The 16221-nt window shown below is 53.4% G+C and overlaps 1 protein-coding gene across 11 annotated transcripts in view; it reads left to right on the top strand.

Annotated features, from left to right (window-relative positions):
- Positions 1 to 15297, top strand: part of ACACA (acetyl-CoA carboxylase alpha) — a 124468-nt gene extending 109171 nt beyond the window's left edge. For all 11 annotated transcript variants that reach the window (XM_082776213.1, XM_082776222.1, XM_082776218.1 and 8 more), the window contains 5 exons: positions 174 to 286; positions 6880 to 7034; positions 7313 to 7483; positions 10710 to 10846; positions 11801 to 15297. In XM_082776213.1, the coding sequence (XP_082632339.1) occupies positions 174 to 286; positions 6880 to 7034; positions 7313 to 7483; positions 10710 to 10846; positions 11801 to 11927 (703 nt within the window). In that variant the 3' untranslated portion in view covers positions 11928 to 15297. The remainder of the gene's footprint in view (positions 1 to 173; positions 287 to 6879; positions 7035 to 7312; positions 7484 to 10709; positions 10847 to 11800) is intronic.
- Positions 15298 to 16221: the final 924 nt, after the last annotated feature.

The following is a 16221-nucleotide window of genomic DNA, read 5'->3' as shown; positions in this document are numbered from 1 at the left end:
ATAAATACTAGCTAAGATGCTTTCTCTCTTCTTCTTTCTCTTTGTTTTGTCTCCCTCCTCCCTTTCTTTTCCCTGCATACCCTCTAGACAACATTGACCCATTCCGTTTTGTGTTTCCCCTTGTCTGATGACCTGAAAGTGCCTTTCTTTTCTCTTTTCCCGTCACTGACCAGAGGAGGAATCCTGGAACCGGAGGGGACGGTGGAAATCAAATTCCGCAGGAAAGACCTGGTGAAGACAATGAGGCGAGTGGACCCCGTCTACATCCACCTGGCCGAGCGCCTCGGTACGTCTGCGCGGGGCTGGGGGCTGATGGGTGTGTTTGTGGACCTTAAAAAGGGGCGCTGAGGCATTTTATCAAATTCATGATAATTTTTATTTACTGTCATCTAACTTGGGCAGAAAACCAGATGAGACAAGCTGCATGGATGGACGTGAGAGAGAGAGGGGGTTTGTGTGCGTATAGCATACCCAGGGCGTGTGCAATTACAGAGTGTCTTTGTCAACTGAATTTTATTTTATTTTTTTAATTGATTGGGTCTTACAACAGACGCGTAGTACAGTTGCTTGGCTCTAGTTTCCATCTCAGGAATTTTTGGCCAAACCCTCAGCTGGCGTCACTTGGCGCATTTAAGAATTTGGCCAAAGACATTTTTGGGCTGCTGGACTGTCACCGTGTGTCTGAGGTAGCTCTGGATAATAATGTGTGCTGCTTTTCGGTCTCAGGAAAAGAAATACAAATATTCTTCACCTCGTCAGTAAAACGGGGTGAATTGCAGTGCTCAGCAGCCAGCGTGTCGCTGCGTGTGTTGTGTTATTGCTCTGCCTTTCATTCCGAGCAATCCCAACACCCAGTATGGACCCAACAGCCCAAATACAGAGCGTTCAGCAAAACGCACTTAATATCAGATGTGTACTCTCCCAAGGGAATAGGCTCTTTAAATAGGTCTTTACTAGCTCTTACTATAAGAGTATCATCTTACAGAGCCTCTTTTTACTTCCAAAATTGACTACATTTTAGTGGTGGAGGAAGCACGCTACGTGGGTATGGTTTGAATTTATAAAGCCTTTTGGGATCCTTCAGGAGGAAAAGTGTTCTGCAAATGACTGATAAATCGTCTCTATTGCTGCAGTTACATTTTATTATTTGGCTTTTTTTAATTTATGGCAGTGCAACAATTTAGACACAAAACAAGCGTTCTGATATGCCTTGGGAGGAGAATGGTAATTGTGAAGGGTGCTTGGAGTGGCGAGGAGCAGCGTGCTGCTGAAAGCCAGGTTCTTCTTGATGCCTTTGATAGCATCAAAGACATTTTTTTTCTTTTTGGTGGTATTTTATAAATCTCTTTGTTTTCCCTCACCGTGCTGATGGCTTTCTGGGCAAGAAGCAGGCCGGCAGCTGTTTGGGTTTTGCAGAGCAGCACGGGGCAGTGGTTTTATCCGAGTTCAAATCTTGCTTGTGTGGGTTACGCGTTACGGCGCTGGGGAGAGGGGGCACAAGTCCCCAGGTGGCTGTGGTGGTCTTCCCGTGTCTGTCTGCTGGAATGGAAAAAAAACATTGTAGTGCTTGTAGTTGTAGCAAGGAAGTTGTTTTCCCAAAAACTCACTTTTGGCCCACTTGGCAGAGGCTGTTGGGAAGCAAACGGACGGTGCGGTGGCACCAGAGCATGGTGCAGGTCCCGGTGGGCGTGCTGCTGGGCACTTCCCTGCCGGGTCTGGGGCTGTCACCCAACTCCTCCACGTCAGGTTTCCCCTCTCCACCTCCTGGGGTGTCCTCCTGGACCTCGGCACCACGCAGAGGAGCTGCTGCTGAGGTGTGACGTCCTGGGGGGCAGGAGAAACCTGCCTCCAGCCACCCCGTGAGGGACCACAAAAAACAAGGATGGGGAGAAGGAAGGGAAACAGTTTTGTGCCAGGAGTCTCAAAAATGCAAAGCCGGGCGAGGTGAGGAGGCAGGAGCCTGTTCAAGGCTTTTTTCCTCTCCTCCTCTACAGAGTAATTACTCCCAGCAAACTCCATACACTTTAATTAAAATGACTGCAACACAAGAGCAAGTCACTTACAACTGTACATACAGAGAGCTCTAAAAGCTTCAGTCACTGATAAGCATCTCACTTAGATGGCTCGTAATTGCTCCCAACATCGGGCGATCATTGCTGTTGTTTTGCCACTAATTCCGTACCATAGCAGGAAAGCCAAGATTGCAGGACACAGTGAATTGCATAATTTTTTTTTTTTTTTTTTTTTTTTTGCTGGTTTTCTTTCTGGCCAATTTAAAATTTGTCAAAGTCGGTCTTCTTCTGGATCACTGCCCTTTGATATTTCGCGCACTCCATTTGCCACAAACAAGCCGCAGGGCCGCAGTTCATGCTGACTCCAGCAGAAGCAGAGAAAGCTCCATTTATCTTACACTGCCTGCTGAATTCTTACTCATTAGCTGGGGGTTCACTGCCTCTCTTTAACCCCTGAGTGGCTGTCATCCCTCCCCGGAGCTGCTGAATCGTGGGGAAGAGGGGGCCGCTCGCCAGCATGTGCCTGGTGCGGAGGGGTGGGGAAGCGGCGAGCGCTCATTCGAGGCGTCCTCAGCCACTGGCTTCCGACTCCAGCGGGGGAGTGGGAGAGCAGGGAAGGCTGGCAGATATCGAATCATTTGACATAAATCTGTTCATTATCAATTCCCTGGCACGAGCGCCGAAATGTTTATTAGCCCCGTGTTTTATTAAAATGTCACTCAGAGCCGGGCGAGGACGGCACAGCGAGCCGTGCCGAGCAAAGGGCAGGGGGAGAGGATGGCCCCGTCCTGCCCAGCACGCCGAGGAGGTGAGCGGCGATCCACGGGGACCACGTGAGCTGCAGGCCGTCGTTGAGAAATGGAGATTTGGCTTTATTTTGCTTATTTGTTACAATTAGAGCCAAGCAGGTAGGAGTGGAACAGGAGTTCAGTTATCTGCGGGTGTGTAACGGAGCAGTTGTGTGGTTGAAGAGGAATAAAAGGAATGGAAAAATGGATCCAGGCAGAGCAGGGCTGGATAGCACATCACCACGCTTCTCCTGTCAGGTATTTAGCGTGGTAAAAGGGAATTATTTGTTCACCTGGCCGACGGGATGCCAGTGTGCACATCCCCTGCAGCTGACGCCAGGAGAAGGTTGGCCGTGTGCTAGCACACAGCAATAATTTTATTTGAAATGCCCCTTTGGTGAGCACCCGGCTGCGTTGTACGGGGCGTGTGGAGGGAGCACGCAGCTCCACGCCAGCAGCAGCTCTCCCAGTTTTCCTGCACAAACACCAGTGCTGCAGGCAGCCCTCACCTTCCCCGCGAGGGCACAGGACCAGAGGTGAGCCTGCACGGCGAGGACGTGGCTGTCGGTGCCCTGGGCTCAGCCCCGATTCCCAAGGGGCTGAGAGCTTCCATCCCGTGGCCCGTTTGGCTCCCAGCTTTAGCTCGGCAAGGTAGATTACAGTTCAAAAGTCCAGTAATTATTTTCTGAGGGGTGGGTTGCTGGCTCGGTGTTGCAATTAATCAAAGCGCTGCTTGTTTTCTTGAGCAGCGACTAAGAAAAATGCTGCTGCTGCGGTGCCATCTCTCATGGAGCCCTGGACGAATGCAGTCAGCACGGCTGGAACTTTTTGTCTTTTAGGCGATGCTGATTTTCAGGAACTGCTTCTGTGTGCAAGTGCTGCTGCATTTAAATTGTTGTTAATTCACAGTCGTGAGTCTAGAAGAGCAAGCGCTGATCTCTGCCAGCTCCTCCATGACAATTGGCATCTTCAGCGTCCTCCCAGGAGGCTTGGCGATGATTCTCCCAAAATACAAATTTTTGGGAATTACTTACTGCCACACTTTGACCCTTTGCTCTGTTGCTAATTAGAGGCTTTAGGAGCAAAGGGCTGGGAGGGACCATGGCAGAACATCGCACGGTGCAGCTCAACGAGGATATTTCAAGCCCGTGCCACGAGCGTGTGTGACCTTCACTGCTCTTTCCTAGTGCACCTCCATAACATAAATCCTCCTGAATATTTAGTGAAGCAATTACAAGCAGCCTCATTTAAAGAAACAAGCCACAATCCAAAAATGCCCGTCTCTCTGGGACGTGAGTGGCTCTCGGTGACCTTCCCTCTCCCCTCGAGCGCTGCCCGGCTGGGAGCCGTGCTGGCCAGGCACCCTGGGGCCAGCACCTTCCTGCTGCCTTCGCTGATTTTGTCAGCAGGAGCTGTGTTAAGGGCGGAGGGAAGGAAGGTGAGATACCAGTGATATTTGTACCCCTGCACTAACCAGTCGCTGTTAATGCCCCTTTGTAGGCTGCAGAGCCAGCGGTGTTTATATTGCCCGGCTCTCGGCGTGAGGACCGCTGCGGATCGGCCGGGTCAGGGAGCTCAGTGCTGGGCCCAGATCCTCGAGGGTGTGTTCGAGGAAGAGGCAGGAAAAGGGCCGAGTAAATGCTTTGCCATGCTGAGGCTGCGTGCCGAGGGTGAGGGAGAAAATCCCACCTTCTAACGGCTTCGAAACCATAAACCATCAAATTGATTCAGAAGCCGCCTGGCTTTCTGCAATCAGAGGGAACCTACAATAACATTTCTTGAAGTCATTTTGTCTAACCTGTTAAACTGGTCATATTTAAAAAAAGCACTTTGCTGCTAAATGTTATGGGAAGCCGTGATTCATGGGGCTGCTGAGCCATTTCCCTCTGGCAGGGACTTTATTAAAGCCCCTCGCAGCGCTGCAGCCGCCGCCGTGCGCGGGGCGGGCAGGAGGGCGGTTACCCCGATGAGGTTTTTGGATTAATGGGGCACAAATCAAAATAGTTTAGGTGGTGCTTTCTCCGCCGCGATGCTTGCCCTTAACTTTTGGAGAGGAGCATAAATTGACTGGGGACGGTCACGGGCTGCAGGAGCGGGAGGAAAATGTTTGGGAGCCGGGAGGTTGGATCGCACCGGCTGGGGACGGGGACACCTCGGTGTCACGCCTGGCAGACAGCAGAGGCTGGCAGCTGGGGAAAGTTTGAGGTTAAATAATCCATACGGGTGGGTTTGCACCGGGTTTTGTTGGTTTACCCAGCTGTGTTTGAGCAGAGGGCATCAGCAAGGACGGATCCCTCACCTGTTGCTCATGAGGAGCTTGTGGAGGGTGAAGGGCATTTCGGCACGGCCCCTTTTCCCAGCAGGGTCCTGGCCTTGGCTCCTCAGACCTCAGAAGGGGCTCGAAAAGACACAGTAGAATGAAGAGGTCTTGGCGTGCTCCCCGTGGAGGTTGGGCTTTGCAGGTGCTCGGGACGAGGCCGTTCCCTGCCCCCTTCTGCCCATGCCGGTGGCTGCGATCCGCCCGGCGCCCTGCAGGCAACCTGGCGACTGCAGCGCAAAGCGCAACCCCAGACACATGGGATATTTTCTGGCACTCACAGAGCCGTCTTAGAAGCGTCCTGCGTTGCCTGCCAAGTTCGGAAGGTCACACGTGTCCTTCCTTGCTTTGGATTGCCGTCACGTCTCACCTGCTGGCCCCACCCGCGTGCCGGAGCCCGCGTCTGCGCTGCGCGGTGGTCGCTGCAGCGCGCTGCTCCCTTTGTCTCCCTATCGACCGGCGGCCGATCCATACCCGGAGGTCTATAATGTTCCTATGATTTAAACTTTAACAGTTTCATTAACTGTCCGGTACCTTTAGAGCAAAGGAATCCCATATTTTAACTGCCCTCATCTTGCCAGGGTAAGATTTGTGGAAGGAGACTTCTTTTCCCCAGAAATAAATAAATAAAGCCCGAGCTTTCTGAAAAACCCTGAGGCCTCAAGATCTGACTAGAAAAGAAAGAAAACCATTCCAAGATATTTAATTGTACAGGGGGCTTACAGGATTGATCGAGAGCTTAGCTTTTTACAATAGTCCAGTGAATAAGAAATGCTCCTGACAAACGATCGATGATGGGATAATCACTCTTTATCCCCCCTCCTCATTGTTACCTTCTTTCTTTCAGGAGAACAGGGTTCAGAAGTCAAAAATCTTTATAGACGCTGCTTTTAAATTAAGCAGAAAATAGACATTGACATATTTGTTAATCTCACCTAAATCATTACTGGGCCTGGCTGCTTTGCCTGTACACCGTGCGCGTGGCGGAGAGGCCACAACACACGAGCGGTGCTGGCTTGGAGTGGGGGGATGTAGGAACTCGTGGCTTTAACGGGGATAAATACCGATAATTCTTTATTCTGAAGGCTGTAAGAGTAGCTGCTCTTAATTAAAACCTTCTTACTAGCACCTGAAAGGTGAGGCAACATTTGTATTGGTAGGTTCGCAAAAGCATTGCTTGGCCTGGAAGCTGCGCTGTGCGGCTGGGCTGGGGCTTGGGAGTGTGTTGGTGTCTGTGTGTCCATGTGTCTGTCTGTGTGTCTGTCTGTGTGTCTGCCTGCTGTTCCCATCTCCTCTGACATGGAAGAGGAGCTCGGGGAGGACACGAGGTCCTGCTGTGTTTGTGGGCTGGGCAGTGAGCAGCCTGCTGGGCAGCGCTCCGCTGTGTGCGTGGCTTCACCGTGTCCGTGCTCAAACGAGCAGTGTGTGGGACATCATTCATTTTTAGGAGTGAGTCCAGCAAATCTGTCACTTAATTGATGGCTCAACTCATTGGCATTTAAATGGAGTGAGTTTCCACGGAGCTTTCCTTTGGAGCTCTTGCCTGAACGTTGCTGGCAGGGGAGCTGGGCTGGAGCACTTGGGTTTAACTCGAGGCTGCTTGGCACGGCTTCCAGCCGATGGGCTGGCGTTCGTCATGGCCAGAGCAGCCTGGGTTTGGCTTGAGAAACCTCCCTTCTCCCTCTGGACTGGCAGCAGCTGTTCGTACAGCCCTGGCTCTGACCTGCTGAAGGTTCCTGACATGTGGCTGTGCCTGTTGCAGGTACCCCTGAGCTGAGCCCTGCCGACCGAAAAGAGCTGGAGACGAAGCTGAAGGAGCGGGAGGAGTTCCTGATCCCCATTTACCACCAGGTGGCCATGCAGTTTGCCGACTTGCACGACACACCCGGCCGGATGCAAGAGAAGGGGGCCATCACTGTGAGTGCCACGGAGCTCGCCCCGGGTCAGGGCAAGCTGCTGGGGGAGGCAGGCTCAAAGGGTCTGGGTGTCCCGTGGGGCTGCAAACAAACCTCGGCCCCAGTGAGCTGGCTCAGACACAGGGGCTGTGTATTCCTTGTATATTCCTCCTGTGCGAGTGACATAACTGAACGTGTCCTGAGCGCACACCTTTCCCTCCTGTGGGGAGCAAGGCGTCTGTATTTCTCCGTGTAAATGTCCCTCGCTCATTTCTCCTTCTCCACCTGTGTCTCGGGCAGGACATTCTAGACTGGAAAACTTCCCGTACCTTCTTCTACTGGAGGCTGAGACGTCTTCTTCTGGAGGACGTGGTCAAAAAGAAGATCCACGCTGCCAACCCTGAGCTGACCGATGGGCAGATCCAGGCTATGCTGAGACGCTGGTTTGTGGAAGTCGAAGGGACAGTAAAGGTAAGAGAAAACGCAGCTTCACCACGGCAGCAGTCTGTCTTGGGTGTGAGTTCAGTGAAGTGCTCCCAGGTGGAGTTGGACTTCTGGTTTTTAAATGCAATGTCCAAAAACATTTTAGGTGATAAAAGAGAACCTGGAGAATGTTCCCAGTCACGAGCTGCTGTATGGGAACACTTCATATCAGGCCAGAAAAGCAACACGCTCAGTTCAGTCGGTTTTTCACAAGCACCACTGGTGTGAAAACCTGAGCATCCTGAAAAGACAAGCAGCTGTCTCAGCAAAGCCAGGAAGGAGGCCCTAGGAAGGAGGCTGCGCAGAGGTGCTGCTGCCTGGCAGAACTGGCAGCAGGAGTCCCAGCAGCCCCAGGACACGCTGTGCACCCCCCCTGAACGTCTCCAGCCCCCCGTGTCTGCGTGCCTGAAATACCGCTGCGGAGCTGCGAGCGCTCGCAGAGGCGGGGGGAAGGAGCTCCCCCAGCTGTGGGGACCAGTCCCTGTGTCCCTCCAATCCTCCGTGATGTGAAAGCAGGATTGTTGCTATTTTTTAATCATTCTTTTATACTGAATAATATCCTAAATCCTGCGCTACCCACTGATGCTGAAGGGAGGAGGGGTTCCTGTGCTGCAGTTCTGCCGGGCAGATGTTCCGTGCCTGCAGGGGGCATTTCGGTCAGGTCTGGGGGCAGCAGCAAGGAGCCAAACCACGGAGCCGTCCTGTCCTGCTGCTTGCTGAGCGGGCTGTGTCCCCGCTGTCCCCCTTCCTCGGGGCTGCCCTCCCCTTCCTCCCCTTTCCCTGGGCCCTGAACTCAGCTCACACATGCCCAGCAGTCGGTGCCCGTCCCCACGTCCCAGCCCACAGGAGCCCCTGAGTCCCCCGGGCTGCGCAGGGCTTTAAGGCCACGTGGAGCCGTGTGCCATCAAAGGCAGGGGCACAGATTCGCTGCCAGATGTAACTGCTGAGGTTTGGGGGGGTTTGGGGTTGCCTCGGCACCGTCCTCATCTGATGGTTGTGTGCAGGATTTCTTTTTTAATTGTGCTCCAACTCTGAAGCTGGCAATCTCTGAAGAGCAATCTCTGTCGTGGCTCTTAGGTTGTTTTTGTCACAATCCTCCAATCTGAGTTCTTTCTTTCATTTTATTTTATTTTATTTTTAAAGTCACAAACACTCAGGGGTTCCAGAAAAGGGGGGGAAGTGCTCTCTGGAGGGCAGCAGGCTTTCCAAGGTAGTGTCTGAGCGTCTTTAAAAGCGGGCATCTCGTTAGCTAATACATTACACCAATCAAGGAGAGTTATCTTAAGCCACAATTAATCTGCTCCCTGGCATATGTTGATAGGAAAGCATCATGCTGTTTCTTAATTAAAAGCAAACGGATTAAAAATGATTAATAAGAGTATTAAATATTCTCCTAAAGTAAAAGCTTTGGGATTCTTGGGTAAATCTAGCTTTACGCAGGTCTGCAACCGTAAGGCAGCTTCTTGGTGTTTTTTTTTTCCCTTCCCTGAAATCTTCCTAAGTGCCCTACTTTGTATGCAGGGAGCATTGCTGGCATGTCTGGGGGCAGAAGCAAGGAGGAAAAACTAAGGAGTTTAAAATAATAATAAGAAAAAAACAATGAAATAAGCAAAATCTCGAGCCTGACATGACATCACTGCTTTAAGACAGTCATACACATAATTTGTAAGGAAAAAAAAAGCCAAAACACCTGGTGGGAGCGCTGGGCTGCAGTCTGGTACCCGAGTAGCATCTTCCTGCTGAAAGGGATGCACCCTGCCCACGGGGGGCAGCCTGCGGGACCGCGGCATCTCCCTGCCGGGCCACGAGGCTGCTGCTGCTGCTGCTGCTGCATCGCTGCGAGCACCGGGCTCGGCCTCTGCTTCAGCCGGCACCTCTGCAGCACGTCGGGCAGGACCCGTGCTGGGTGTGCGCGAAGGGCCCTCGCCACGGCACAGCAGCTCCCCGCGGGTGGAGCAGCAGCTTTGTCAGCACGGGGCGAGCATTTCTTGTGAGAGTCCTAGGAAAGAGGGGAAAAAAGTTCCTCGACTTTGGGAACTGGTAATTAAGTACATAGATGAAAGGTCAGCAGTGAGGGGGTGATAATTAAATAATGGGTCGTTAGTGCCAGTGCCGTCTTTGCGCTCCTCTCCAGTATTGGCTGTGGGGTGCCAGGCGGGATGGCCGTGGGATTTCCTGCAGTGAAAGCGTTTTGCTGGCTTGCTGCTGCCGCCCCAAGGGTGCCCCAGGACTACACTGGTACCCTGGCCTCGTGTGCTGAGCCTTCAGCTCTGGGTGCAGACGTCCATCGCGTGCCCCCACCTCGGCAGGACCGAGCGCGGTGCGGGGCGGCTCAGCCAGGCCCAGAGCCACCTCCTGAATTACCGCCCCGAGCTCATTGTCATTCTGACTTTGACTTCGTTAGTGATAACAGAGAAGGATAGTGCACCTTTAAATGACGAGCTTTGTGTTTAATTACCCAAATAAAATGACATAAATATGAATGAGTGCTAATGGTGGTACTTGCTTTTCCGGAAACCATTAACAAAACGATTCTTAAATGATTTGTAAAGAAAATGAGAGGAGAAGAGAGGAGCGAGAAGGCTATTAGGCATCTAACACACTCCTGAATTATTATGTAGTCAGCTACCTAGCAAATACCAGGTGAAATGATCTTGCAAAATTAAAAATGGGTTTTGTTGCCAAGGCCTCTCGGGGCTGCAGACACAGCGACCTCCTTCAGCAAGGGCCGTGGGTGTCCGGGCTGGGTCCTGCCGTGCGCCGACACCGCCTCAGCCTCCCAGCAGCAGGGACGTGGGTCCTGGGAGGGCTCAGCACCAGAAGCCCCGCTCAGCTGTGCCCCCGGCCCACCCTGCCCTCCCCATGGGGCTGTGGCCTTTTGGGATCTGGCTTCTTGGCAGGGGCAGCTCAGGGGCATCCCTCGCGGCTCAGTGGTAGCCCCTGGAAGCTGTGCTGCCTCCGTGGCTTGTGTGTAACCACACCTACAGGAGGAGATATGGAAGAAATGAATCGTCTTGTGACCTGCTAGTTGTTGGTTGTGTTTATAAAAGCCAAGCACAGTGGAAAAACCACCGAGGGCTGCCCCAAGGCTGCCAGTAATTGGGTTAACTTCCAGGAGCGGCACATGGGGAGCGGGTGCCTGCAGTCAGCGGTGGGCCCATGGGACTTGGGGCGGGTGCTGGGACCCGCAGTGACACTTGTGGTTTGCTCACAGGCCTACCTGTGGGACAGCAACAAGGACCTGGTGGAGTGGCTGGAAAAGCAGCTAACGGAAGAGGAAGGCGTTCGCTCCGTTGTGGATGAAAACATCAAGTACATCTCCAGGGACTACATCCTCAAGCAGATCCGGAGGTAAGCCATCCGTGCGGCCCGGCACCGCTGCGGGAGCTAATGAGAAATAGGGAATTGTCCAAAATCTGCATCTTGTGGACTCTGCCTGGTCCGGAGAGCTCCTGTGAGGGGGGGTGCCTTGAGCAAAACGAGCAGAGCAAATGAACAAAAAGACACCAGGGCGGGGCTCTTCTCCAGCAGCATCCAAACCTCCCTGGCTATGCTCTGCCCTTCCCTAAAATGAGAGCCGTGAAGATCCAGGGCACAGAAATTCCATTGCTAATGTGTCTTTCTCCATTTGAGACAGATAATGGAAAATTATTAGTTGGTAGGAGGTCACGTATTTTGGAGGAGCGCATGCTGTGTGAAGCAAGGAGAGAGCAAATCTCTGAGCTGTGCTCCTGCCGTCAGTGGGGTGTTGACCACACACGGCCAGAGAACCCTCAGTTTTCATCCCTTTATTTCTTCCAGCCCTAGTCTTTGCAGACCAGCTAGCTGCTTCTGCGCTCAGTGTCATAAAATGCCCGGTTCCTTTTGATTATTGCTCAGAACTACAGCAAATAAACCCCCTGATACTAACACATCGGCAGACAATCCAACCCTCCTGCCTGTCTGAGGTACTGTTGGTGTTTGCAGACATCCTGCAGAACCCGTTCAGCCTCGTGAGCCAAACACTGTGAGACCAGTGGCACCAGGGCTCGCTCCTGCCCTCCCCACACCTCCCCTGCTGCCCTGGGTGGGCCCGGCCCAGCCCCGTGGGGATTTCAGCCTCCGCACGTCTGAGCTCTGCCACCATTGATCGGCGCGAAGGCCCTCGGAGCCCGCATGGCTCGCAGTCAGTTAACACAAGTGCCTGCTGCCGCGGCCGCTCTCTCTTAAAGACCCCATATTTCAGTCCTCCCTGACGGGGAGCTGTCGGACGCGCTCCGGTGCGAGGGCCGGGGCTGCCGTCACTTAACTCTCGCCTCTTTCCAGCCTGGTCCAGGCCAATCCGGAGGTTGCCATGGATTCGATCGTGCACATGACCCAGCATATATCACCCACCCAGCGAGCGGAGATCGTGCGGATCCTCTCCACAATGGACTCGCCTTCTTCAACGTAAGAGCATCGATTTCCCGTACTCCCCCCTGCCCGGTACAGTGGAGGAAAAAAAAAAAAAAGAAAAAAAAAAAAAGCTCAGAATTGCCCTTTGTCTGCTCGACTGCGACCACTGTACCGAGACGGGGAGGCTCAGGGAAATGCTGGAAGAGTGACATTTTTATTTTTTCAAATCAGACTGACCAGAGGAAGTGTGTTCTTTGGCCACAGACACGAGGAAAATGTATAAACACAAGCGCCTGCGGAATTGAGTTACAGCTGTCTAACTGTACCTTATTTATTTAACAAAGCGTGACTGGACCAACGCATCAGTTAGCTGTTCGACAAAACCACAGCCAGGCAATGACGGGTACGCTGGTACCGTGAGGTCTTGGCATAGCCCAGCGGGGGCTGAGTCCGCCCCTGCGCCCCTGCCCGCTCCTCTCCCCACGCCCGGCCCCGCAGCGGCCTCGCGGTGCTGCCACGTGCCAACGTTACAGCCCTGACACCCTGCGGGGGCGTCCGCTGCGGGCCGAGGCCGGGCAGGACCCTGGGGAGCGGGTGGGAGCCCCCCCTTGTCCCTGCAGCTGGGAAATCCTCCTGTGTGGGGTCGTGTGGGCGAGTGGCGTCCGCCACCGTGTCAGCCCTCTTGTCTCTGTCAGCCAGTGCGATTTTTATTCCAGATGTCTGTCTTGTTACTCGGTAGCAGAAGAAGATCAGCATTTACAGCCAGCGCCGTGCCCGTGCCCCAGCAGCCGGGGAGGCTCCCGGGCTTCCCGGGGCTGCTCCCTACCAGGGGGAGCGGCAGGGCAGGGCTTCACAGGCTCCAACCCTTTGCCTTTGTGCCCAGTTCCCTTAGAATGGGTCACTGAGGCGTGTGAGAAGCCCTTCTAGGAGGAGATAAAAGATGAGACCAAAATGCAGCTGTTCAGCCGTTTCTGCTCTGCCTTCCCTACTCATTGTGAGGGGTAACACACATGGGGCAGCCCCACTTCTGCATACACATCCTCTAAGTGCTAATTCCTTTCATGTGAGTAGGCAGCCAAAGCAAAAAGCAGATACGTAAGGGAGTGGAAGGGACAGAGTCGAACACACAGATGGGGTTAGAACTGCAAAATTGGGTTTAAGGCACCTGAGCAGCTTTTCTCCTGTGCCCCTCCCTGCCCCAGAGCTGGCTTGAGCGCCGCCCCCACCACCTGGGTCACCCTCATGGGCAGCTGGGGAAGGGACCCAGATGGTTCCCACAAGACAGAAATATTAAAAAGCAGTTACTTTTTGGTCATCACGTTCTTTAGCACCAGCTGGCACATTCACCTGCTCCAGTGGTTGCTGTGCAGCCAGGACGGTCCGCAGTGGGTCCGCAGTCAGCGCTGGGCAGGGGCCAGGCTGCCCGCAGCGCAGGCTGAGGCAGCTCCCTGCTGACACTGCCCCCGGGGCCTTTGCCAATCTCGACACTTTTTTTATTTTCAGGGGCCTCCTGACCATAATAAAAGATCAGGGTACGCAGGAAGTCTGTAAAATGTAATGTTGGAGAGCTTACACCAATGATTGTCTTAAAAGTATTTCAGATTTTACAAATCCGCTTTTAGTATTGCACGAATCAGAAGGGATGTTTTTATGAGTTAATTACAATGCCAGTGCCTCACACCTGTGCTCTTTCCTTCCGAGCTGCAGCGCACCCCTTCTGCGTGTGGGGTGCGAGAGCTCTTACAAAGCCAAGGTGCGGCACCGTGGGCAGCTGCTCTCCTCCCCAGGGAGCACAGCGCCACGGCCCACGGTGCCTGGAGTCATCCGAAGGACTAGCCTCGTCCTAATAGCTTAGAACCCTAATTTGATTTCAAAGACTCTTTTTTTTTTTCCACTAGAGCCCCCCGAACAAGCCCCTAAAGATGCTTTTACTTAGGCCACTCTGGGCTGCAGCAGGACACAAAGGACAGACAGAGAATGTCTCAGCCAGGCAGGACTGCTCGGGGTGGGCGAGCGCAGCGCACGGCCCGCTGGGCTCCTCTCCTGTCCCCAGCGTTTCCTTCGTGGTGGTGCCTCAGACCCGGCCATCACCGTGGTGCCTGCAGGTGTCAGCAGGAAATGTCCTGGTGCCCACAGCTCGGTTCCTGTGCTTGGGGGGAGCTGCAGCTGCCAAAGTCTGGGCAAGAGCAGAGCCCCTCTAGCTCAGCGTTACAGGCACCGGGGCAGGCTCGACTTAATTTTGGGGTAAAGTAGCTCCAAAAAAAACAAAACAGCCAGTAGTTAGCATTGGAGCTGGTTGGAGGTTGAAGCCTGGCTCTGGCCGTGGGAGCACTGCGGATGCCGTGGGTGCTGCAGGCGGGGGCAGTGCCCGAACCGAGCCAGGCGGGGGGCAGGCGCTGCGGGGAAACCACCCTCGGTACATACAGTTCTTGCTGGTGCTGAAGTATTTCACTTACCTCAATTTCTTTTAATAAAAAGAATGAATTACATCTCTCTCTGTTGCCAGGAGTGAAAAGTCTGTCACCCCTCATCCCGAGCACCTCCGGGGAGCTCTGCTTTGCCTCAGGGAAGGAGCTGAGGCACTGCGTGGTCTCGGCTGTGCCCCTGCCTGCACGAGCTCCTCATGAGACTGCCCGGCAGGCCCCTGTTGCCCCTTGTTCCCTCCCGTTGTCACCCCTCTGGAGGTGTTTGGAATAAACCTTTTGGGACATAAGAACACAGGTGCCAGCGGGAGGAGCAGCTCCTCTCCGAGGGCTCCGCTCTCTGCCCCGCGCTGGGCCTGGCTCCCAGCCCGCAGCTGCTGCCCCAGCGAGCTGTTAGCATCGTGCCCCTTCCCCAGCTTCATTTTCCCCTTTAATGTTCAGCTGAAACAAGCAAGCAGGGAAAGCCCAGCGGCAGCGAGCCTCTGAGGGTGTCACAGAAGAACCCTGAGACCTGAAGGTGTCACAGGGGCAGGGCCGTGCTCAGCAGGAGCCCCGTGGAAATTTCACCGCCAGGACCTGGGCTGTAGGGCTGTCCCCGGCTGACCCCGGAGCAGTGCACCAGCTCCTTTCCCAAGTTCCCTGCAGTGAAGGTTAGTTTTGGGGTGTGACGTGTGTCAAACCAGACGATGTTAGCCAGGAAAACCCCAGCATTGTTCTCAAAGCAGAGTCCTGATGAGCAAAAGCATAAATCACCTTAACAAACATCATACGGTTTGGATGGGGGGGACCCTAGTGAACTCTAGAAATGCATTTAAAACTCTTTAGCCTAAAATATCTACATATTAAAATGCCAAGAAAAGTACCAAAGCTGTAAGCTCTCAAAAGCCCGAGATCAAAGTGCCATCATCTTTTAATGTAAACCTTTTGTTGCATCAACAGTCTTAAGAGGGATGAGAGACATCAAAATAAAAACTGAGACAAACTGTGGCTTTGTAGCTGTTTTTTGTTTTAGTCTCTTCTCTCAATTTGGGCCATGAAATAGGTCAGCTCCATTACTGATCAGCCTTCCCACAAATATTTAAAACAAATTGAATTGCACACCCAATACCCATCACAATTACGCCAGGCACAATAACTAAATTAGCAATTCAACAAAATAATTGGAAATGCGATTCTCTCTATTCCACAGCCTCCCTCAGGGGTTTGGCCGATCTATGGGGGGAAAACTCTGCTTTACTAATTCTGCAGCTAATTAGAGACACACTTGTAAATGAAGTTGTTTGTCTGAAAGTTGAAATTCTTTGCTGTTGTGGGGTTTGGGGGAGGTGGGGGGGGTCACAGAGCCCCTCCATCCGTCCCCCCGCCGGTCACACGTGCAATTCCCACGTACAGCCCGTTGCTGTGCAATGTTTTGCAAAGGTGTAATGCCCGTTTGTGTAGGTACTAATTAGCAGATGTAGCATGAATTAATATAGAATTAATATTCTGCGGGGGGGGGCAGGTCTCGCCCGCTGTTAAATGGTGGCACTGAGCTTTAGGAAAACTTGGTGGAGAGCACCCCGGCCTTCTGCGCCCCCGCGACCCAGTGCACGAAGCTCTGGTCCATGCTGCAGCCCCGAGGTCCCATCAGGCGTGATCAGGACCAGCAGCACCTGCCCCAGTTCCGGGGTTACTGGGGTTACTGGGGGCAGAAGGCGCTGCTGCTCCGAGCCCTGCGCTGCTTTAGCGGCAAGGTCAGCGGGGAAGCGGGGCCCTGGCAGGCTGGAGCTGCCAGCCCAGGTTCTCCCCACGTCTCACACTGCCCAGGTTGGGGGGGAGCGGGGAGAAAAGCCTGCTTAAACACTGATAAGTGAATTCAAAAGCATGCTTAGCAGGGCTTTGACTCTTATCTCTTCAAACAATATGAATGGGAAGTTATCACATTTAAAG

The sequence above is a fragment of the Aythya marila genome (genome assembly GCF_965140915.1).
Source record: "Aythya marila genome assembly, chromosome: 20".
In the NCBI taxonomy this organism is placed as follows: Eukaryota; Metazoa; Chordata; class Aves; order Anseriformes; family Anatidae; genus Aythya; species Aythya marila.
Note: the sequence above shows the minus strand (reverse complement) of the source record. Positions and strands in the feature narration are given on the sequence as shown.